Source organism: Rhea americana, unplaced genomic scaffold (genome assembly GCF_003343005.1).
Source record: "Rhea americana isolate MKP2758 unplaced genomic scaffold, rheAme1 scaffold_168, whole genome shotgun sequence".
Taxonomy (NCBI): Eukaryota; Metazoa; Chordata; class Aves; order Rheiformes; family Rheidae; genus Rhea; species Rhea americana.
The window spans coordinates 1,004,874-1,030,605 of NW_028185794.1; the positions used below are offsets into that span (position 1 = coordinate 1,004,874).

At 43.5% G+C, this 25,732-nt stretch overlaps 1 protein-coding gene across 6 annotated transcripts in view; it reads right to left on the minus strand.

The window, feature by feature from the left end:
* The window catches only part of MYO9A (myosin IXA), a 181,654-nt gene that overhangs the window by 77,638 nt on the left and 78,284 nt on the right, over nucleotides 1-25,732 (minus strand). For all 6 annotated transcript variants that reach the window (XM_085300723.1, XM_085300722.1, XM_085300724.1 and 3 more), the window contains one exon: nucleotides 19,069-19,158. In XM_085300723.1, the coding sequence (XP_085156849.1) occupies nucleotides 19,069-19,158 (90 nt within the window). The remainder of the gene's footprint in view (nucleotides 1-19,068; nucleotides 19,159-25,732) is intronic.

Sequence of the window (25,732 nt, forward strand, 5' to 3'; positions counted from 1 at the left end):
AATCGCCGTCTTGCTGTAGATTGCACCGAAACACTTCTCTCCAAATTTTCAAATTATTGCACTGAGCGCAAGTGAACTTCCCACCCAAGAACAAATGCTTTTTTTCCCCCCAAAACCCATTTTTTTATTTTTCTCAACTGAGCTGCAAACATTTTGCAGCTCAACTTAATTGGTGAGAAAATTAAAAAAAAAAGATGATGAAACCAATGACACTACTGTATATAGAAGTGCATACTTCTGCTCTTCACAGCAYATGCAAGACTCCACGCAACAGAACGAGACCGACGTTGTCCCAGCTATTCCTTGCTCAGCGGCAATAAGATACCACCAACTGATTAGCAACATACCACAGAGAATCGCAAAACATTGCAATAATTAATATGCAATTATGGCTTACCCCAAAAAGCTTTGTTACAAATCAAAAACAAGCATACGATGAAAATACACAAGCAACAGAACTGGAAAGGTTTCCCGTATTATAGACCTAAGTAGCGCTTTTAAATACCCAGCGTTAAGTAGTTGAAATGTCTGAGTTATCCAACGAGCATGTTGAAATCCTGCTGGCATTGAGAAGTACAAGCAGGTCTATATATTTTTATAGTAACTGTTCTCTGTTTACTGAATAAAAAGGGKKTTTTTTTGTTTGTTTTTTTAAAAACAAGGTGAGGGGATTTCTTGGTCTTTTCTGCATTTCCCAAAGTGTGTGCGCATGGTGGGGCAGGGAATTTCAGCGATTTAAGTAAAGTTCAGTCAAGACCAATTCTCCAACACTCTGCTCTGCCTTGGCCTATTTAATCTGGCAATATTGGAAAAACAATCAGTGTCGCTATCAGACACACAAACACGTGAACAGTCTGTCTCTGGGCAAAGAGGAAGGCCAAGACGCAGGAGTGTTTCTCCCTGCCATAATGATTTATCCTAAGATAAATCAGAGAAGTTAACTGGCCCAATACAAAAGCACGCAATTAAAAGAAATACAAAAAACATTTCTAGCGCACAATAAAGCGCAGCAGTGTTTTGTCTTTACAGTCATATATGGTTTTATACTGCAATAACTGGTCTCCTCCGTTTCCTTAGAGACGATGGGGGTTGTGCACGACTGCTCGCCGGAGCTTTCCTCTTTCTTCTGCAAGGGATAAGGGTGCCGTTAAGTATGCTCAAGCCCCGCTGTGCCCGGGCTCCTACCGGGTGGGCTACAGCCGACYGCTACAGCTTCCTGAGCTGCCCTCTGCCACGGCGCAAACCGGAAAGCCCGCGCGAGAACCGTGCTACGCACCTAGGACTCGGGCACGTCAGAGTAAYGCCCGGCCCCGATCTTGAATTCTTCTCCGACTATTTTTAGAAGCTTTATGCATCTAGAACTGGTAAGAAACTCTTGGCAAAGAAGCACTTTTAGAATATGAGGGGGGAGGCACATTTACACATGGATCTCATTTGCAAATCTGTTGGCTCCTTGTAAGCCAATTTCTTCTCTCGGTTATACCAACAAATCCAGATAATCYCTTGACTACAAATGTTGCTCTCTGTTTACGCTGTTGCAAGCCTGSTGTGACAACATTTTGCCCTGCACACTCCCAGAGAAGATGGTGGTGCAACGCGGAGGGGCTGGGACAGGGATTCTTGAAGGCTCAGGTAACCGAAGAAACTTGGCCGTCTTACGCCCAGCCTACAAAGCACAGAGGAAGCAGAGCTAAACCCGTCCTGGCAGAGCTTCCACGATGCACGGCTCAGAGRAACCCTGCCGCAGATATGCAGGTTGCTCCAGTGCCCCTTCTGGCAGCAAGGTACTTTTATGCCCAGAGTTAACCGACTCACAGACTCGTTAGGGCTGGAAAAGACACCAGGAGGACTCTAGGGCGAGCTCCTGATCAGAGCATGGTAACACCAAATCCATGCTAGGTTGTAAAGGACTTTGTCCAGCTGGGTCTTGTAAACCTCCAAGGAGGGAGACAGCACAGCCTCCCTGGGTCCCGCAGCGCTGTCCTCACAGGAAAACATTTTTTCCTTATGCCAAGGCAGAAGCTCCTTGCTTCAGTTCAAGCCTGCAGCCTCCTGTCCTCCTGCCATGCATCTCAGCAAGGAGCCTGGCTCCATCTTCTTGAGAACTTCCTTGCAGGGAGGAATGGGCTGCGGATAGGTCCCTCCGATGCCTTCTCTGCCCCTGGCTCAGCAAGGCCAGCTCCCTCAGCCTCTCCTGCCRGAGCACGAGCTCCCGGGAGAGCCCCGATCGGATGGGGGCCTCTGCTAGGCTCTCGCAAGTGGACTGATGGCTGCTAGCTGGAGGAACAGAGTGCACAGGATGCAAAACTGCACAAGCTTTGTAAACAGGAGACATCCAAAGGGCTTGAAGAGTGAAGACAGCACTTTGCGTTCGTAAAACATCAGATTATAAAAACACATCATAGACAAGCCATTTCTCATGAGTCACCTTTTGTTTCGTTTCGTTTCTAAAGACTCCAACGAAGTATTTATTCTTTAGAAGAGATCCCGGATGATGCTACAGAGTAAACCCCCTCCTTTCCACACATAGGTACCGAAGTGCAAAATCTGAGCACTGTTTGGGGCTATTTCAGGTTCTTTTCCAGGCGAGGCGCTGCTGCGATTTCAACAGCACGACTTAAAAAGCTTCCCCCAGAACTGCTGGAGTATTCCACTCGGAAAACAGGTTTCCCATTTTTTCACTCTACCACTTCCTAATTATTCAGGCACGCATCTCGCATCGCCGTACGGCACAGGGGAGACGGTTTAAAATGCCTTTAATCCATAAAGTCTACAAAAGGCAGAAGGACTAAAGGAAAATCCGCACTGCAGTGTGTCACCGTAGACGGGTCTGGCACTTATTTTCTGTTTATTCCATAGGGTATCGCTCCGTAGCTCAGGAGCGGCAGCACGAAGGAAGCTCCGAGTGCCGGAACGTCTCTGCTGTTAACTGCAGAAGCTGAGGGGCAAAATTCAGGATTTTCTTGTTGCAATGAGAGGCCTGTTACTCAAGACACACCTTAACTCTATACTTACATCCGCTCTTACGCAGCAGAGCATTTAACATCAGTGCTTAGAAAGCTCTCGGAGAGGCAGGAGCTTTTACCTTTTTCTGCAGGATTTAATAACAGAATTTTTTCCTTCTGAAGCTCTGGTGCTCACAACGTACTTGATAACATCTTGGTAAGGATGTGCAAAGGAAAAGGATGYGATAAGGAATAACATTTTATCACCAGCTTCCCTAATTACCTGCTAGAAATGCCACTCAGTAATGTTGGCCAACATCTGCCAAGACCTTGATCCTAAGCTCCTTGCTTTTGCTCATAAGATTGGCCTGAGAGTTTTCACGATGGCCATTAGACTCAAGCTAACTTAAAAACACAGATTTTGGGGGAWATCTTCTGCCGAGATGATTTTAGTATTTGAGAGCAAGGGTAAAATAGACTGAAAATTTAAAAAATTGCTTTAAAAAGTGTTGGAGCGAGGAGCTAAAGYTTCAGTAGCCTGTGTTTTAGAGCTGGCCAAAGATACACCAAAGAAAAGAAAACCAGATTTATTCACAGTGTAATCCTCTGTGAAAGGCAGTTTTCATACACTCGTAGACKTCTTAGATCTCTGAAGATCACAGCAACATACAAGCGCACGTCTCCCATCGGCCCGGGCTCAGCGAACGCCGTATTTGCCATTCCCACTTTCTTATCCAGGCTATTCCGCGTTGTGCTAATCGAAACGGTGAGCAAGGGCCTTCTTCCCCGGCGYTGTTCAAAATGCTTGTTGGGCCCACGTAACGACTGAATGCCGAGAGCAAAATAAAAAAATTTCCCAAAACTGAAAGATGGAAAAGAAAATTAAGAAAGAAACTGGGTGCAGAGGAGCTCAAGTTTCTGATCGGAAGCAGGTAACACAACGTGATCTGCTTGCTTGCTAAAGCAAAAGATCACAACTGGAAAATTAAAACCATTTCCTCTTTCCCTTTTTTTTTTTTTTTTTTTTTTTTTTTTTAATAAAAGCAATTCCTACAGAAGCAATGGCTCACTAAGAGCAGCAAGCAGAAGGGCTGCACGTGCTCAGGCAAAAGCATGATATTTTAACATACATTCTTGCTGCACAGCTTCCGCTAGCTGCTGCGAACACCTGGGTAGTCAACACACGGCTCCGTGGCTGGAGCTCTTTTGAAAGAGCTGAAGTTTTTAAATACACGCCAGAATTACCATTTTTGTCCCCCCTCTTGCTGCATATACAAAAACTCCGGTCTGCCGGGCCATGCCCAACGCCGGCGTTTTTACCGAAATGCCGTCGTTTGCGCACTGGCACTTGCAGAGCTGCACTCCAGTGACCTGCCCTCCTGGCAAAGGCCCAGCGAACCCTTTATAGATATTTTCACATGATCTGCCAGGATAAAAAGTTCCCTTGCGTGCAGTCTGCCATCCTGATTCGATTCCATGTTTGTATTATTTGCTAACCTAATAGAGGAGCAAGAGCAAACAATATTTCAATTCTTACCAAAAAAAAAAAAAAGTATGTGTGTGTGTGCGTGTATATATATAGGGGAAAAATAAAGTTCGGCGCATAGAGGTGGGTGGAAAGAAATCCCAAAGAATTTTTAAAGACAAAGAGYGCAGATTTATCACACCTAATGGCAGTAACATCTCAGTGACTATATATTGCAGGTATCAGAAGGCAAAGGGAAGTAACTAAAGAAAAAGCAATTAAGACAGTGCTGGAAGCTATGTTTTCAATCAAACGCTTCTAGAGCAAAGACAAGCATTATCTGCAGTGCAGTGAGATCCAGAGTGATACTGAAATTCAAAACCCAAACCCTCATCCCACCTACTCTGTCCAAAAGCAACAAACCGGAGGCCACATCTGTAACAGCAACCGCCCTTTGACATTCAACTTTAAACATTTCTGACCCAACCAAAAACATAGCATAAGGGACTCTTCCAACCAGTATAAACACTTCCACCAGCATTTTGTTTAAAAAAAGCCAGCGCAAAATAAATACCCCCTCCTACGCGGTCCATCGCTCAACGCTGAGACTCAGAAGTAGAAGCCGAGCTATAATTGCTTTCGTTATCGGAGGGGAAGAACGTTGCAACTCTGCGCCGATCACGCGTGAGTAAGAGGTGACTCCCCAGGTGATATGTCAGACACAGATACAGACCTCTAAAGACATCTTAAACATCTTGGGCGTCTCCAACAGCGAGGGCTGCCTGCCCTCCTTCGTCGCTAATGCAGAAGGATGAGAAAGGCTCCCAGGAGACACGCAGAAGAGAAAGGRCAGGTGACAGGTATGCGGCTCGGGCAGCAGTAATAACCAGTTTAATCAAAGCGCTTAGTGAACGTTGGATTTCAATAGCTGCAGAGTTTGCCTAGGAGAGGCTGCAACCTTCAACTCAGAGCATCGCTGTGACTTCCCGAGTCAGGGCAGCACTGCATGTTCATAGACTTGATAAGGTTGGAAGGGACCTCTGGAGATCATCTAATCCAACCGCCCCACTCAAGCAGGGTCACCTAGAGCGTGTTAGACAGCGTTGCATCCAGGCGGGCCTTGAATATCTCCAGAGAAGGAGACTCCACAACCTCTCTGGGCAACCTGTGCCAGGGCTGTTCCCTGCTGTGAAAGGCAAACGGAGGAACTCAAAGGCCATTTTGCACAGGAGAGACAGCAAATATTTAGTATTTGCAAATGGTATCGTGCTATCACCACTTCTGCATCACTGCTGTGAAGACGCASCTCAAGAAGTATGGGTTATGCAGTGCAGGCATCTAAGTTACTTTTTGACCTCAGCACAGGCTCAGTGAACCAGAAAGTGACCTTAAGAAACAGAACTGAAAAGTAAGCGCAAGCACTGAACTGAATCGGTGAGGATTAAAACACTAGAGAGGTGGTACACAAGCCCTCTCCTGCTCCTTCAGGGTTGTGAAAACCTATGAGACATCTTTAAAGGTATGTGGAAGAGGTAAGTTGGATCAACAGCATGTTATTACATCTTCTGCCAAATTTGGCCAACGTCACGTTATTACATTTCCAACCAGTTTTTCACAAGGGGACAAACTAGTCATGGAAGAGAAGTCAACGCGTCACCTCCAGGGTTTTCTACATGCTGCAAGATGTTTCAATGCCAATGTTTCCTCACGCACAGCACTGGAAAATGCTTTCCGTCTAGAGGAAAGAGAAGCGTTAAAGACGTGCATCGCTATTAAAAGTCCCCTTTTCTCCACTACTTCTCAGCATTTCTTCTAAAGGGAGCGTGCGGGTGTGCATGTCCATGAGTGCCTAATGACAGACGTTACGCATCCCAACGAAAGCCAGCTCTACAATCAACTACTACTGCTGCAGTCTTCTCCAGAAGMGCTTGCAGTAATCCCCAAGATTGCTAAAAAATTATCTTTTAAGTGAGCATGTGACAGTTAAGTGTAAAACAYGGTAACTACGTGAGCTATGTTCTTTAAGCTAGTCCGGTCACCAAAAACTTCACGTTTTCTGCTCAAGTACAACACAGATGGATTCCTGTTCTCCTCAGGAAAAAAGATACGTACGTAGGAAAAGAGGAAATATCCCCCAGGGCCTTTGATATACTTCCTACAATTTCTATACAAGGATGAAAGGTGCTTCCAATTAAAGAGACAAAAAAAACCCAGGCTAAAAGCAACAACAAAAAACCTCCGAAACACCTAGGATTCTTCCTTGTTAGGAAATCCCCCCAAAATACTTTATACACAGGCTTTGATTTTTGTTATGATTTTGCATCAGTTTTAAAACCCTTATTGGGCATTCCCATTTTTCGCCATTTATTCTCTGAAGTGAGGTGCAGCTTCATAACTGAATTTGAACTTAGCGCAACACAGATGCCTTATTCCAGGTTAGCTCAGAGGAAAAACACATTTTAATACCTGCTAAATTTTACCCTTGATATCTACCTAACAATTTCCAGCGATGCCTTMTTCGACTGCTTCTACGGGTTTGAGTGGCATCATGTAATTTTCAAATAGGAAAAAAAAATGAGGAGGGAAAAAATACTGTATTTGTTTTCTTATTTGATGGAAGGTTTGAACAAGCRAAAAGAAAAGCAACTCAAGCATCATCTTGCTCCTCCACAAAGCTTTCGAATTCACAGGAACATAAGTCAATGCTCCTCTTGATCATCTGGGATTATTATTAATGCATGCTACTGTGTGCATTAAAATAAAATTAAATGCTACATTTTTAATCTACGAGTCTGTCGCTGTTCCGTGAAGGCAAGAGGRGAAAAACATAAAAAATCCTAAGGTTGATTGAGCTGATTTTTGCACTTGTACGGAGTGGAGGACAAGTGCTAAAGAAGTTTGGTCTGCCACATTCCTGCTCGGAAATGGAGCAACATATAGGGAAGGGAGCAGAACGCCGCTATATCAGGGAAGCRGCAGAAAACGAGAAGGATGGTGACAAAGCACAGTAGAAACACAGAAAAAATCGGTTGAGCGCCGGCTCCCTTCCGCGGCTCGTGGGACCCGGGGGACTATTGCACCGCGCGCGCCTGGTTCGCATTCGCAGCCGCGTCCTGCGGCAAGGGACCGATTAAGCAGCTTTTGCGGTTCCCCTTCGGGTCACAGGACACAGGCTGAGACAAGCAGGCTTAGCTTTTATTTTATTTATTTATTTATTTTATTAAACCAAGCCTTAGCACCCCCAAGAAAGTACTCTTGCAGGATATGAGACTCTAGCTTAAGCCCTATCTTGGCATCTCACAGTATTATATCATACGGGGGGCATTAGGAGCATGATGTAATTTTCCATACTCATATTTTTTATCATCTTCACATCATATTAAAAATGCTGTCGTGCTCTCATTGGCTTTCCCGGAGGGAACTCTGACCATTACTCTGCAGTACATGCTGCAGCCTGTAAAAGATGACTTTTACGTTTGTATTGATAAAGGAGAAGGAACGCCGGAAGAACAGGAGTGAAAAATGTTAAGAGGAGTCTAGTTGCCAAAAAGGAGAAGTTCATTTAGCAATATTACAAGCTTTTGTATAAATGYTCATTTTTACATTTTATTTCTAAGAATGTATTAAAAATAAAATAAAAAATAAATCCTGAGCTAACAATTTCTGGCTACCAAGTATGAGCAGAAGCCTTTCACCACCAACCTTAAGTCAAAAGGCAGCAAGGTGTCCAGCCAATGGACTATTTTACACAAAAGATAAGTGTCAGCTACGTTTTCCAGAAGTTATTTATAMCTTGGTGGATTTTGCAATGAGAAAAAACTTGTTATTAGGCTGAAATGTCACTGTAGCTCCAATCCACTACAGAAATAAGAAGCAATCAGTTTAGGCACGGCAGATTTTTTTTTTTTTTTTCAAACTAAGCCGGTAATAAAATTCTCACATTTAGAGAGGGTTTTTTTTTTTGTATTAGTTTCCAACGTATCAAGTATCTTAAAAATAAAAACCACTCTTCTCATGCTCTTCCTTCTCCAGTGCTCATTTCCCAGTACCTCCCAGGATCTCCTCCTTGCACACGGTGGGAAAGGCCTGTCTCCAATCTGCCAGATAAAATTACCAGAGATACTTGCAGAGACTCTCCCAAACCACACACACACTTCCCCGAAAATCCACTACAAYGGAAGAAAAATCAGTGGTTTGTCCAGTGAGACAACCTTCCCGTGTCAATGTATCATCGTGTTCACACAAGAGAGAAAGACCTTCAGAGCTACTGCGTTACCTCCGGGTATGGGAAATCAAATAAGGAAACCCAACATTTATTATTAAGCGATCGTCAAGAAGTAATGTCATTCCACCCCTTTCATCACAGCTTAATTTGTCCACCCTTACACCAGGACCACAGCTCTACAAGAAATCACAGCTCCCTCTCTTGCACACGTCCCCTGTGAAGTTACTGCAAGCCATCCCCGCCCTAACGCGATTTCCACGGTAAACGCGGAAAGCGTCGGACATCTGCCCTAAAACCCTTCAGAAGCCTTCACCAGCTTCTGCTACGATTCCTCCCGTTACACGAACGTAAATAGGGGAAATAAAGTGGAAAACCTAAAGCGAGAGCAACGGGCCGTGGGTGTTGAGGACCCACCTAGCGCATCTCTGCCGGTGGAAGGCAGGATTTGGAAGAGGACAGATGGGAGACAAGTCGCATCAAACCACAGCCTGCCTGCTATTTATTTTAAGAGATGTTTTTGCAAGTTCCTTTCTATAACATTGTCATATCGTAGCTGAATGTCTGGAATATCATGTGGTCACACTTACCAGAAAAAAATATCAAAACAAAACACAYAGGTTACAGGCAAAACCCAAAGCAAACAAAAAGCCCTTTTAATCATTTTCTTAATGTCTCAGCACCAGAATCATGTGGTTAAACGCACCTCCTTCCTAAAAAGRTTTTAGCCGGACACTTCAGCCTTCTGATCTGGACAACACGGTTTGGAAGTGTGAGCTCTAACAATTCATAACATCAAACAAACAAAAGAACCCCTCACCTCCTCCACTAAACCTCTTGCAGAAGTCGTCCCTTGGTACCCACCTCTCCATCTCAAGCAAAGGATGGGGAAGAGACGCATGGAGAACACCAGCGATACCAGCTGAGGCACTCCTGGGAGATGCTCCCACGCAGCCATCAGGAGCTCAGCACGAGAAGCTGCCCGAGAACAGAGTCACCGGGCAGCCAGATTTGAAGATCTTGATGATGGCAGATGAAAAACAAATTTGCTTCTCTCCAGCTGCGTTTCTCCAGATTTTTCTACACCTAACTGTCAAGAGCACAAACTGAAACCCCACTCAGCCTTCCATACCCTTCGCCCACGTTTTCACAGTGAAACTGGGCACACAAATAGATAGGTTACTGAGAGACAGGAGAACTGAACGTGTGACCTGACCCAAGAAGGAATCCATACGTTGCATTTAGGGGAGTTTTCTCCTAAGCACAGAGGCTCAGCATACTAGCACTCCTACCACAAAGCACAGCRAATAGTGCCAAAAATAGCACTTTAGCTGTTATAGCCAAATCCAGCCTTTCTGCTCACCCTTCCCAAGCAAAAGACACTTGTAGAAAAACTTGTTTTGTCAATATATCATCTTCACTACAGGCTGTTTTGGYGAGTTTCTGCAATTAAAAATCAGTGCACCTCAGCCGAAAGAGCTGCACAGGCGGTTTGCTCAACTGACCCTGTCCTGCCAGCAAGCTTCTACACATCCTCCTACTTCGAGTGCTGATCAACAGTATTAGTCAGCTCTCTGAGAAGCAAAAAAGTTTACTCTAATTGAATGAGATTAGATAGAAAATCCCATATTCCAACCAAGCATACCAGAATTACACTGTGTGTGGGAAGAGCTGACTTGCTAATTCAGGCACGGTTTCCATTCTTAGGTATCTTCTCACATGAGCTTAGCCCAAATTTAAATAGCAGAATTGCTGAAAACACATACCAGAGGGACTTTCTGAATTTAAAGCATCTTTTCAGTAATCAAATATAATTAGAAGATCCCTCAAAGAGGGCTAGAACGCATCTGATGACAGAAACGGCCTTTGGAGTGGGGAGGCTGACTATGGGCAGAGCAGTCCATGGGACGTCGGCGTTTCCCTTCTTAAAGTCCGCGTTCCAGGTGCTACTCAAAATTTTTTAAATTCAACAGACTTCCTTTTGTCCCAAGGGAGCAGTACAAAYGGAGCTCATACCCAAGAACTTGCGGGATTGTTTTTTCCCCCTTTGATGTTCAGATGTATATTGTTAAGTACAAAGTTCTGCAGGTTTGGGAGATTTCCATARAAATGAGCCACGTTGAGCCAAATCTCAGCAGTCTCCCACGCACAGCCTAATGCTAWCGGACATTCGGACATAAATCACCTCAATGTAAAAGAATCATCAAAACAGAGTTTAAAAGACATAGTGTTGATGRAAACTGTCTTCCTGATGGAGGTAGGATGCTGCATCCCACAAGAAAACGCACACGACACGCCAGTGCTGTAAAACGCCTCGCCTTGTCTAATCCATATGCTGTCACCAAGCACGGCTGATCCCTGCAGTTTCAAGGGAAAACAGAGTTATGAAAAATGCAATCCTAGGAAAAAGTTTCTTTTGAAGTTCTCTATTGATAGGCTGCCTTCATGTCTCAAAGCAGAGATGCTTGCACGTCTCTTAAAGGCTTTTTAGTCTATTAATATCTTCTTTGTAATTCTGAGCATACTCATCAACGTACCAGGTCTTCAAAGGAATCCTGCTAGGCTCCTGCTTTTAACGACCTATGGTGACAATGAGTCTCATAAGCTAATGCCGTCTGGTATTAAGTACGTGCTTCCAGCAGCTTTGCTACTTTCTACTCCATTAAGCATCKCCATCCTTACATTTCAGGATTGAAAACTTCATCCCACTTTCCTTATGCTGTTATTGTGCATCCCTCCCACTTTTTCTCCTGTGATATTTTCAGGCTGTTAAATGTTCATAGCTAGTTGTRACTATGATCTTTTCTTTCCTTTTTTTAAAATATCTTAGCTAATATTATGCCATTGGTAAATTTGGCCACGGAATGCCATTCCTTTTTTCTTTATCATGGTCTGAAAAAGGTCTTAGACAGTATCACACTAGTACATACGCAAACGAAACATCACTCAGCCTTTTGCCGTAATGAAATGCTTTTCGCCTTCCGTTAACATCTGCTCCGCAAGGCGTCTCTATCTTGTGTCCTTGCCAATTAACTGTTGCCATGCTGAGAATAAGTCTTCTCTTCTTAAGCTCAACCCAATGAAACCAGGGCAGCAGAGCCCAGGGCAACGGTGGACAGAGGATCTGGATTCCCTCTTTCACGAGCAGCGTCAGCCCTTCCCTGCATGGTCTTCAGCACACACAGAGGGACCGCTGAACCGTCATTCCCAGCCTTATCATCATGCTGAAAATACGGGTTCAATGATAGTTGCCCTTTTTCCACACGTAGAGACTGAATGCTTTCGTCAGCAAACCTGGCCTTTCATTAAATTTCTTTAAAACCTTGGAGTGCCTGCTGCATTAGCTTTATTAACCAATCAAGCCAGGAGGGAAACCACTGACGAACCTGAATCATATCAGCACTTCTGTAAGCACCGTTAACTGATTTCACATGCACCTGCATGCGTTTGTACAGAATAAAARGCATTGCACCAATTCAGAATAAATTCGGTTGCAATTTAGGTCTTCTGTTCACCATCCCGGACTGGCTGCATGGCCATGTAACTGGTTGTAGGTAACACAGTCATTTCCTGAACAGGTCACTGCCATGCAGCTGTTTAAGCAAAGATATGGTAGCACATTATATTCTCCACATAGGTTGCATAGGAGTCAGGTGTTCGAGGTAAGTTGTCTGTCACTTCGCAGAGTTCTAGCAAATCTCCAAAATTTAGGGTATTTAAGGCAATGCAGAGAGACAACCTCTCCTTCTCCTTAAAAATCCCTAAAACAAACAAAAAAACCCCACCTCTTTGCATCTGTGGTCTTACTATCATGCCACCCAATGCTCTTCATCTTAAGTAACACAACGCAGAGTACCACCATGGGGCAGGAAATAACATACTGGTTTTCTTTGTCCTTGAGTGTTAGGGCAGGACCAAACTGTCCCCAGSCACACCTCACGCCACCTCTCCAGGCACAGGTGCTTTATGAAGATCAATCTTTGGTTAACTGTTGTATCCACAGCAACCATTTAGGTTACCGTACAAAAGCAAAAAACAACCACATAGGGCAAAGTCTCCCTAAATGGTTTCTCCTTTTCACAYCCGTGGCAAAAGCAGCCAGGTTGAACAGAAGCAAAGCTCCCAAAAGGACTCCTACTGCAGTACTGTCCGTCCTTCAGTTGCCCACGTTGGACCTGGCTGGGACAGTCTCCCAGGTATGCCCATGTTGCTTCTTGACTGACTAGCAAAAATGACCATCTTGTGCTTTTCTGATCTTTTCCTCAAGATAAATCCAGAGGCCTCTCTAGAAAGTGAATTCATTCATTAACTAACCTTCAGGTATAAAACATCCTTGCTTATGAATGCCTGCAAATTATAAAGATCGGTTAAAACAAAGTCCTTTTGCAAAGTCATTAGCTTAAGCAATGCCAACAGAACTAAATGAATTGGAAGCAGCATGGAAAAATCTATTTTGTGCAGGGAGGTGAAAAAGGATTCGGTAACAGATGTATATACTTTGATAAAGAGTTTTTCCCTCATYTAGTGGAGATCATGGAAAAAAATGYGGAGACTCTGGTGAAAAACAGAGCAGCAGGTGACAGACACTGGCCTGATAAGCAGAACAAATGGTATGGAAACAAGGTGTGGATGGTTGATCTACTCAGACGTGGAGCCTGTCTGCTGCAACGGAAAGGGGGAGCGAGCTGAAGAATGCAAAAGAGTTGACAGGAGTGGAAAACCATCAGTCAAGATGCTGAACGGGTTTCAGAGAAGTAAATGACTATATTAGTCAAGGCATGAAACAAGGGCTTTGGAGTCATGCAGTAAGTCAAGATGGAAAAAACTGAATTCTTTGAATTATTTAGATAGAAGCAGGAAGACAGATGTGGCCCAGAAGGGTAGTTCCATGCACAGATTAAGCTTGAAATGATGCTCAGATTACAAACATAAAGAAGAGTAAAAGATTTCAGGAACCTCCAAGTTCTCAAAGAGCTCTGCTCTGCTCCTGGATCTGCTGTGTTTCCTACCAAACATCAGTCAAGTCATTTCATAGTCAGTGTGTCTGTTTTCTTCCCTTTGGATACCTAAATTGTAGTTATAAACCTTTTCTACTTTGTAGGGAGGACTGCAAAAATGCATTTATTATACGAGAAAAACATAWCTAGGGAGTGGAGTTGAGGAGCACCTTGGGAGGGAGAACAGCAACCCTCAAAATCCATTCTGCTGCTGCCATTAAAATCCCATTTTTCTCTATTTCATTTGCGTGCTTGTTATATTTTACCTTATTAGGAAGGAGAGTGCGGTAGCTAGAGAGAAACGCCTGCATTCAGGCAGACCTGAATTAACATATTCCAATCATCTGAGACACCACTGACTGCTCTCAAGCTCCCACGGCCAAACTGCCTTTTTCAGAAGGGTCCTTAATTCTGCATTTTACTTGCCCAGTACAGTAGAAACGAACAGCTTGTTGTTATCAAATACTGTGCTCACTCTGCACAGATGCACTATGATTTTTCTGCAAATCCATTAACTGCTGCTAGCTATGTTAATAGACCGGCTCACTCCCAATAAAGACATTAGGAGCCGTACTGAACAAAAAAATCCTAGACCTCTGAACAAAACTTCAGTCTTTCATGCTTGTGCATCTTTTTCTAAGCGTATCTGCAGCATAAAGCTTCGAAAYCTTAGCACTAAAGCAAATTATGCAGTCATTTAAAACACTACATTAAAATACCATCCAGCTACTATAAAAGGCAAAAATGAACGGTTGCAGGAGGCAGCTCTACGGCAGACAACCCAATGTGGGTCTCAAGATAAGAGGCAGCTGCCAGAGGTAAATACAAGCAGTATTTATGGACGTGGTATTCTCACTCATTTAAATTTCAACAACGGTTAGATATGCAGGCCAAGCCCATCCAGGCAAGTCTTTTTCACCGCAGGCTTCCAGCTGCACGCAGCGTTCAATCAAGCCCAAATTTGCCACCACCTCCACAGAAAGGAGGGATTGCAACTGTGTTCCTAAACGGTGCGTGTAACATTTAGGAGAAAGCAGGGTCGGCTTTAACCTCCAAAACCAGGTCTCCCATTTGATTCTCTCTTTAATTTCAGAAAGACCAGTGGCTCCAGTGACAACAGCCGTTATCCAAATGTTCAAACAAGGTCTTACATATACCAAGATTTATGGAACAGTCAAAAAAAAATCTGGTGGCACACTGCATTTTACAGGGTTTTCCTGAAGAATACAGCACTCTCAATTTTTGTAATAACCAGGAAGATGGGCACCGAGTAAGAACCTAAAAAAAAAAACGGCCAGATCCTGAAACGGGATCTCAGTGCAGGACAGTCTGGCTGCTCCTGTCTACAGCCCTCCTTGAATAGGTGCTCTTACCATACATCCTTTACCTCCACACGTGCTGGAAAAAGCTTGGTCAGCTGGAGAAGACAGCACTAGCAACTGCTGGTACTTAGGTGTACGTGTTTTTGCTTTCTTATAGTCTTACTTTGTTGGAGTTTAATACAATTTTAACCTGTTAAACCGATTTAGATCCTCTGACATCATCCACCAGAACAATTATATGCAGGWAACACTCAAAATAGGCTTATTAAAAGGAATGTTGAGTTCACATCATCAACACTTATGCCTAGCCTCAAAATGCYATCCATAAGAATAAATCCAACAGAGGAGGAGAAAGCACAAGAGTAGAGTATGAATAAATACTGAGGAAGCAGTTGTTAACTGCAGGGGTCATTTTCCAGCACCRTCAGCTTCAAGCTGCTTGGATCTTCAGCTCTGAGTTGTTCCTCCTTCCCCAAACATGACGTACGAGGACATTTTGAAATGCTTTTATCCAAGCATCAAGATACGTAGGAATAAAGTGCCTAGTTTTATGTAAATTACTGTAAAGATGAGCAGAACAAAGCTACAAAAAATCTGATATAAGTTTAGAACTGTTACGAAGGAGAACTGAGGAGCTGCCAAGTGCTCAAATCACAGTTTCCAAAAAAAACCCCAAACCACACAACGTTTCTAATCGTGATACAGTAACAATGCAGCGGGTGAACATGCGGACAGGGAGGAATGCAGCATCGTTACAGTCAAAGGCATGTAACGTTCTCGTGGGGCTAGGGCTTGAGAAAAATTGAAGAGAAAAGACTTAACTGGGTATAATAAGTCCATTCTCAGCTCTCATGCTTCCAAACCTCTAAAAGACAAGATTACTTCAGGCCAGCTGCATCTCCTCTGTTCATTCAAGACTATCAATTGAGGGGCAACACTATCATCGTAGGATCCTAATGCTACAGGCTACCACAGAGCAGGGCAGAGAGGCGGATCACAGAACACATACCAAGAGCATTAGCGAATTATTGTAAGGTATTTTTATGTCAAGTCGTGATCCACACGTATTCCAACACTGTTTGGTCTAAGAGACCAGAGAACATCGGCCTAACCATCTGCACTGAACGTGTCACCAGTCTTCAAGACAGAGCAGACGCACTTAGAAACATCACTGAAGTTCAAGAATCCATTCAGAATGCACAATCTCAAGGCTTTTTATGCAAGAATATTTATTTCAAATTAAAGTGCCATCCTTATAACTCCTCTCTAATACTCCAAAATCATAAAGCAGTGCAACACAACTGAGGAAACCAGGGCTACGAGTTCCTCATACGCAGAGTCAACAGCTGCATCAAAAGACACACAATCTCTCTAAGAACAGGCAAACTCTCCGGCTATCTTGAGGAATCTGAACAGTGATAGCGGAGGTATAAGCCCAAGGCTAGTAACTCACACTTTACCACTACAGCCTGATAATTTACTATTCACAGTTTTGAGAAGAGGCTTCACAAGTAGATAAACCTCAGTTMTTAGGGTCCTTTCTTTTATCATAACTTTTGCTGACTTTTTTGCAATTATTTTAACAACTGCTCCACGGTCCAGCCATCTGGGTGCAGGTTGCATGGGTAAAATTGCTCAAAGTCTTGGAAGGCAACTTGCTAAACGCAAGCTGCTCTTCTCGATGGTTTAAAAGAGCAGATTTATGCCAAAGTAGCATTTTACGGCCCTTTCTTAAGGAACATTGCAATACGGCCTTTTCCCGACAAATTCCACTAAAACTTTCAGTATATTAACAATCTATGAGAAAATCATTGAGCATTTTAACATCCAGAAAATAAGGTAGCAATTACATACATCATTGCTTCATTAGCAAAAGAGAGCTACYTATGAGTCGCAGGAGTCCTGGTGAGACAGCCCTCTCCTGAAAATCCTCAAAGCTGTAATTACTCCTTCCACATGAGCCAAYTTCAGCGCTTTTTGTAAAATACAGAACAGAAGGGTAACCTGCCCTGAGCTAGAGTGTGGAACGAGATCATCAAGCGTTTCCCATTAAGGCCAACAGTCCACTTAGTCATGAGTAGTATGAYTGGATATCAGCATTCTTCATAAAGCCCTAAAATGTCAAATGAATCCTACACTTCCTTCCTGATTCAGACAGATCTGAATTTAAATCACATCTCCTATTCTGAGTCAGAGGAAAACCACAAGTCTCTTGCAGTGGTGAAGTTCTAGATAGATATCCTCAGATTATGCTCTATTTTGTCAAGGGCAGTGGTAAACCGGATGCCAGAGCTCATTATCAAGTAAGACACGGTATTTGGGATGCTAATATCATAAGAACAGGGGATAGAAAGGATGGGCAGTGCCTATGTTTTCTTGAGGCAATTCACAGCTACTTTCAAAATGATTTCGTCATGAAGACGACATCAAGCTTCTTCACCAGAGTCTTGCGCTCCTCTGCCTTCCCCTAGTGTCCCTTTACCACACATCGACTTTCATTTATTCTACCAGATACTGGTGACAAATTATTATCAGTGAACACCTGAGCTTCACGAGCCAAAAAATATTTTGAGAAACATGTCAAAATTTCATGCTCAGTCATTCCTGGTACTTGCAGAGACACCTGGATCTCAACAGTAGGGAGTATCTAGACAAGACCCCTTGGCCACCCAGGTTTCCTCTCAGTGCAAAGACATGTTAAAGCATTAGAGTTGCTGTATGAATGTTACTGCCTTCTGCCAGACAAGACTCTCCTTCGCAATTCGACTGTCCGGTAGCTCCACTTAAACTATTAGGAGAAACAGCTAATCCAACCTGCCAAATATYGCAGTGAGGTGGTTGGAAGGGCCTTCCTATGTTTTGTTCCATCACCACAGCTGCTGGGAAGCAACCTCCAGCAAAAGGGTGGCAATGGTTGTGTTATAAACTTCTCTGGCAATTTTCCTAAGTCTGTGCTCAATCTCTAGGTAAAATGTACAAATACCACATCCATTACACACCCATTACACATCCATTATAAAGCCACAATAAAAGCATCTCCGTGCCCATTGCTAGGGGAGATTCAAGCCCTGAAGAAAGAAAACAGTTTCTGAAGATTTAAGTGCAGTTACAATTACTGAACTTGATCCCAGACAACCTCAAAAGGGGAGAAAAGACATCTTTGTGGCCAAAAGAAAACTTTACCAAAATATCTCCAGCTTGCCCTGATGACAAAATATCAGGTGATGCTTATCTATTCACAGCTATTTGCAATGTAGTAGATCTATTCTCAGAGACAGAATTTCAAATATTGCGAATTCCAACATAATCATGAGGCAGGAACTACGGGATGACTGGGCCGTCACGCTCCTTAGGCTCTTAAATAGGGGACACCATTTCAGTGAAAATACGCGGCATTTCTGCCTACCAGCTACAGTATATAGTTCAAAATTCCTGGAAACCACGTATTTGGAAAGACACGTTCGCTGACATTGTAATCCTGAGACAGACCATAATGCAGAAGCTACATATTTTGTGCAGGGCCCTCACCGAGGTTAGTGGTGGCACAGACTATACTCAAAACAGCCTGAGAGAAACCAGTTGTGTCCCTTCCAAAGCACTAAATTAAGGACTCTGAAAACAAGAGATCTTGAGAAATGATAATGGGAATTTTCTGCAGAGGATCTTCAGCTCCTCCCCATACAGAAATCCGAAAATGACTGATGTATCCCACCAAGAACATCCTGGAGGTCTTAGATCCTGATTCTATTGCGGGGCGAACCGGTGCTACAGCTCAGGGAATGACAGGGGAAAACTACTACTTAACTTACAGCATGTACGCTCAGTGATGCACAATTTCCATTTTGGAGGATGCCTCCTCAACTGCAAATCATTAAAATAGTGAAAAACCACCACGTAATAATGCACAAATCTGCTTTCCAAGAACGGCAGTACGAAAGTGAAGCCAGTCATTTCCCTGGATTCACACACACATCAACTTTCCTACATTTACTTATTTTAAAATAAATAAATAAAGACCTAAATTATACCAGAGCTAAGCATATATTTCAAACTCATTTCCAAGTGCTGAAAATCATCCCAAGAGTTTTCCTTTTTAAAATAAACATTATGCACCAACCTCTGCTAGTTTGTATGGTAAGATGAGCTTCTCTCCTACTGTCACCGTCTTTCTGGTAACCAGGGCCTCAAACAACATCTCTTCTTTCACCTAAGGAAAAAAAAAAATCTTGATGTTAATGATTATTCTAGGAACATATTAAAAAAATTCACACGGTTCTGCCAGCGCTTGAAAAGTTAAAGTGCAACCCATAAAAACAAGCCAGATATTGAGAGAAGACAATTAAGTACACAGATCAGCATCAGAAAATGTGGTATTTAAGGGAGCCTGATTCTCTGCATTCACTCATCTCATTTCCAGCAATTTCCCATTRGGTTCCTTTGTGTCGCAGCCTAGGGAGCGCTCCTCCCTCTCCCTATTTTTTTTTCTCCTCTTTGTTAGCAAAATACACCAACTGCCTAGTGCTATCAGGATATCATTATAAAAAAAGTTACCCGATAAAGCAGCACAACAGTGTCATCAGTTTAAGCAGTACTTCTGAGAGGTCTTGAGAGTGCAAAGGGGAGAAATTAAATGATAAAGAAACTTTTTCAATAGTGAGAAAAGCACCTGATATTTACTCTGATACTTGCACCTGATACTCTGTGAAGAAAACTGTTTCCACTAAGGTGATAATCATTTACTTATCAGCCACACCAGAAACTGGTTTGAGATGTCAGATGTAGAAGCACAAATCAAGCAGACCCAGCTGTGGCAAGGGGGTTAGATACCACTCTCGCACAGCAAGAGCCGCGTTCCCTGTCTCGCCCCCGAGCCCACCGCGCTTGCGCTTTGAGGAACTGTTCACCAAGGCCGTACGAGTACCGAATCCAAACGCCTTGATGCATTCAAGGTATCAGGCCTGTTCACAATATCTACAGTGAAAAATTAGAAGTACCAAATCCACATTTCTGAAGACTATCCAAGGCCCCGCTCTAGCACATGCACAATGTGCATCCACTTATGATTTGACACAGATGACACAGAATACTTAGTGGTTAAGTTCAGTGGGTGTCTCAATTTATTGCTTTAACCCGAGAACTAGTATTGAGAGCCAGCAAAATTAGACACAGTTTGCACGCTTCCCACTTGAACCTAAGAAATCTTGCAATAATGATGCCGTTCTGTACAGAAAACTCTAGTCCCTTCCACCAAAAGCCCCGTCACGGGAGCCTCCCCAAGAAGCTCCAATGCATTTTTAGATAACTGACTCTCCCTGCAACACCCTGTAACACAAACTTTTTGCCTCAACCTGAAAAGCAAGGAACAGCAAGGCATCTGCACATGACTTTCACCTACCAAGAAGGCCCAGGTTATGAGAAGTCAAACGTCACACATCGAGATTGCAGTCTGGCCTCAGCCCCAGTTGTGTGCCTCTGTGGAGCCCCAACTATTCTGATCTCAKCTTGCCTTTCAAGAACAAATGAAAAAAATACATATTCTGGTAGATCAAGAAGCAATGTTTCACGTTGGGCTTCTCTTCCCCCGTGTACAGCAAAAGGGCCGTTACTTAAGCTCTACAGGCAACACGACCAATTGTTTTCTGCAGGCACCGCCAAAGCGCGACCTTCTGAATCAACACAATCCATCTTTTCAGTTCCAAGTTCCCATTCAGCTCCTCTTCAGTCCCGGCCTCCTGTCTCATCAAATACAGTTTGGGCTTTTGCTGACTCAAGTGCATCGCCAAAAGTAAAACGTGGGCACTTTTGCAGCGGTTTGCAACTGCCGAACAATCAGCTGGCCTCCATCTACAGCAAAGCTTGGAACAAAAGAGAGTTTTGTGTTGGCCGCGATGCCACGTGAACAGCAAACACGCTGAAGTAGGAGCAACGGAGGACTCTGTTACAAACCAGCAGCTAGCACACTAGCTTTTTTAATTATCAAARGCAACAGGCAGAGGGGTATCAGATGGTTACTAATAAAAACAATCCACTGTAATACTCTCGTGCCCAGACTAAACTGCCAAAATGCTTCCAAGTCCCAGATTTGTCAGTCAACATAGYGATTTTAAGTGGTTTAAATAACTATCCGTATCCTCCTTCACTATCCTCATCTCGCTGATTTTTCTCTGTAGTTTCCTTCTCCCTGCACTGATGTAGGAGACCTGTAGATGCGCTTCCTTAATGTGCAATTAATGCACAACCGCGGTGAGTCCGATTGCTTTATCATCTCAGAGTGCAACCTTTCGCTACGAGCACAGCCAAGCTGTCTCYGGATGGCTGCATCGTAATTTAAGGCCACTGTTTTAAAGCACCCAATGCCTGATGTCAATGAGGAGGGACAGGACCATTCTGAAGATAAACTCAGCATATAAAGATGACTAASGATGCCTGGTGCACATACATTTTCACTCTTTCCAGCGTGCACCACCTCTGCTTCATCGGACGTTTGCTAAGTGTGAAACGCCGATACGGAGACAAAGCCACCACAGCAGATTAGCAAAGAGGAAAACACAACTCATTTCTCTGGTTTGTGTCCCAGAGATCACACTTCTAAGGGATGCTTCATGGATCTTTGGTTTTCAAATGCTAAACGAAGAGCCTGGCTCCCTCAAAAATCTGCACGGCCTATTGGAGTTTATATCTTAATTACTGGGACAATATTTACAGGGAAAGTCGAGTCGCCGTTTCATAAATCCAAATTTCAGAGCTCACTGCCATATGCAAGCTGAGCTAACGCCGAAATGGCTGGATGAGCAGATCTCTAAAATTTAGCGAAGGATGACGGGCAACTCCTTCCCTGCTGTGAGCATCAGCAGAGGCAGCCGGGGAGGCGGCGGGGCGCAGGCAGCCGGAGACTCCCACAAAGGCTGGGCCGAAGCCAAAACAGGCTGAGATGACTTCTCCAGTAACGCTGCGGTATTATGTTATAGCAGCTGAAGAAAAATGAGCCACTTCCAACTCGAGAGCGAGAAAACACAGCTTTTTGTCTCCCGTTCTCCTTGCCTCCGTACTTGAGAAGGGGATTACGACATTCTGCGCTCCTTCCGTAACTGACTGAGAGGAAATAAGAGACAGTCGTGAGTACAGTGGTGTCAACTCATGACCGAACCCAGACGTCGCTGGGGCTGACTTCATTTTCCATCGGTACCGATAAGGCCTTTGAAAAAAAGATTGCAACCTTTTATTCAGGCTTTCTTTTAAGCTTTGATTTCCTTCCCTGGGTCTGACAAGGGCAAGATCAATCAGAAGGTTATCTGACCCACATTCAAGCTCCAACCTCCACATCCCCAGACCTCATCTGGGAGACAGGTTCGGAAGAGAAGGTCTGATAGTCTGCTGAAYGCAAGCACTGGCTACCTGGCAAATCCTTGCCTTCCTTCCGCTCCTCTACTAGTTTGAGATGTTTATCMTACAAGAAGCACCATGAATATGGAACTATGGAACTCCTCTGGACAGCYGAAGAGCATTTTGTAGTAGAGGGGAAAAAAAATATATATAAAACCACTTTAGTCCATAAATTTTCTAGCCAGGTAGACCTCCAGGCTAACATCATGAATGCAAAAGGGAGATTTGATAAATATACGTGGTTAGAAGTTCCTTGCTCTTGCAATGGAAAAAACAGTCTCCCTTAAGGTGAGCTGAMACCAGGTCATTTCTAATAGATTTCTTCTGCCAATATGCCTAAGAYGTCACAAATCAAAAACGTATCACCGCAGTTTAACTATTATACAGTCTTGTACTATACAGAAACAGCTAAGACCTTAAAAAATAATAATAGTAATGAAATGGTAGTAAAACATAAAGGGCCTTGCTCATCTGCAGCCCAAAGATTTAGCTTACCTATGAGTTCTGAACAAACAGCTCCTCAYGCTAAAATATAGCTAAAGTATCAGTTACACATATAAATACAAAGCCCCTGCTGTTTTAAGTCCACGTTGAGTGTCTGGAGAATTTTTTTTGTTTGGACTGAAGGAAAGAGATGGATACCAATAAGCCCACAAATCGGCACTTCCAGGCTTTTCCTCAAAAAAAGCGTTACAAAATCCTCTAAGGTTTCTGCCGAGGAGTTCTCCCTCTGCCTGTAATAGTCTCACAACTTTCCCAAAGCTCCACGTCTGCTCAATCCATCAGGCAACGTTGACATCATGCTGCAGCGCTGCATTTCAGCAAAGCTTCAACAAAGGCCGAGAAAAACCTGCAAAACCCTCACATAATCCACATTATGTCTGTTTTCTTTTCTTTTTTTTTGGGGGGGGGGGGAAGGGGGGAGAAAAAGAGAAAGGGAAAGAGAAAGAGAAAGAGGAGAAAAAGAGAAAGAGAGGAATTGAGGTCTTACTGTAAATAAAACAATGATCCACAGAGTCTGGCCAAAATCCTGTATTGCAGTTTGTTTTTTCAACAAATGCTAGCCTGGATGTTTTAAGAAACCAAGAGAATATATTGGAAAAGGCTGTTACTAAGAAGAAAATCCATCTCAGTAGTTTATCTCCTTCCAAATTCCCTTGAAAAGCTGTGTATTAGCTTCCTTTTACAGGGACTCAAAGCTCTTTATATAGAGGTATGGGTATATACCAGGTAAAGCATTCAGTGTTTTTCAGCGTAAAATTTCAGTGTTGTTGCACTAATTGCTTTGGCAGGGAAATTCCCCCAACTGCCCTTCGACGCTCAAAGGCTCCGCTCTTTCCTACGGAGCGCCCAGCTCACGACGGTCGGSGCCAGACTTTCCTCGAGAAGGGAAACGCGGCAACTTTGCCCAACCTCTCCACTGCCTCCAGGCTGCTTGTTTCTCCCCATCTCCCGCGAAGGCTACTGCCCCCTCGATTTGGGTCCCTTCTTCTTTGAAGGATCTCAGAGGGGTCCAGCTCAGCCACTGCTTTTCAGGGCYCATCTACCAAATCCTTAGAGTGGGGTTTTTCCCCCCCCTTCTCTTTCCTCCCCTCCTGCTGCCTACAAGCTTCACAYGCTTTTTTTCCCCCTGCCAACACATGAACGCACAGGGCAAGGGAGCCCATAATTTTTTTGCTGGCTTTACACCATTTCTGACACCATCCCACCACGCTCACTGATTAGAGACTCTCCAGCTGCTGTCTTACAATTCCTCTTTTCCTTGGCAAATCCTTGAATGAACAAAGAATCCAGTGAGTCTGTTAGGGGGGAAAAAAAACCCAAAGCAAAACACACAAAATTTTGGACTCTCAGTAAGAGAGCACAGGTGAGCTGGTTTGTGAAAACATTTTGCTACACTCAGACTGCCCAGCCAAGGACACAGTAGCTGTGTGAAAAGAAGTTAAAGTATTTGTCAGCTAATACTACTTTTATTCTGAGATTATTTTCCATTCTAAGTAATAGCAAGATCTAGAGAGGTAATCAATGASTTTTTCAAGCCAACTGACGTCTCCAGTAACAATGGTGGGAAAGGAAAAACTGTATTTTTCAGTGGCAACAAAAAAAAGTAATTTTTTCTACTGTCAATATTTTGACAAACAGACTAAAAGAGCAATCAACAACTTGTTCTCAATCTCAAACATATCAGGAATACAAGACCATATTTGATGGCATCACCCTGATTTGCTCTAATTTCCAAGCTTTTTATAGCACATACGACCACTTAGCTTGCAAAAGAATTACTGACACCAACAGAAATATACCCACTTTGCTCAGCTAAACCAAAATTCTAGAATTTTTTTCAAAATGATGAAGCATTAAAAAATATAATTTTTTTTGAATGCTTGGTTCGTGCTTACTGCAAATGAGCATGGTGTCCACGTTCCATGTTGCATCATAGCACGGCACTAAGCCACAGTTGGAGCTACGTGGCTCAACTGATCCATAAATTCACATGGACACGTGCAAAAACCACCCTGATAACTTACAGCATACAGATGTTGCAGAAGAATTTGTTTGCAATAGAAAGCCAGGGCAAAGACCCAAAGCCTGGAACTTTTACAGATCTGTAAGTCACTCTCTTATTCAAAGCTTTTTTTTAAAAAAAGAAAAAAAAAACAATTACTTCTTCAATGAGTTGCCTTCCTACTATGACTCAATATGGCCATTTTAAAGAGGGTAAGATCAACAGCTTTCTAGTCYAAATTCATCATTTCCTTCTGTTTATTTCTGCAATCTCCACTTCCAAAAGGCAAAGAGCACGCAGCTGCATATACCCGTATTTTACAGAAGCTTCCCCCRCTTTAAATTCAGAACATCAACGAAGTGCTAGGAAAATCTTCCAGAGCCAAATTCCTGAGTTCTTCAGTTACAGCGCAATAGCAGTTTGAGGGAAGGAACCAAAGAGCACCAGAGTGTGCACAACATCTCCTGATGCTATCAGAAAACAAGCAGAAATTAATCTTGCACACCTTCCAGCTAGTATTCAAATGGGCTTAGGAGACCTAAGAGACACACTGCTTTTCTCACCATCCACAGCAGCTGGCATCACTGAGCGTGTTCCCCAGTGTTTCAGGGAGATGGGTATGATGGGAATCAGTCAGGTGAGACGTACCAAGGATAAGTCTGGTGCTGATGATGGCAGTTTAGGACAATAACAAAGTGATAAAGATTATATAGTTGCCATAACTGACTTCAGAAGCCTTTGGAGCTACAGGTGGTTTTGAGCATTTAAAGAAAAGTGAGAGGGCAAGGAGAGCTTCTGGCGCTCTGCATCCATATCAAGAGACCGACCTCTACTCTTCAACGTGGAAGGCAAGTGCCAAAAAAGTTGGGTCACTTGTTAAGGGAAATGTTTT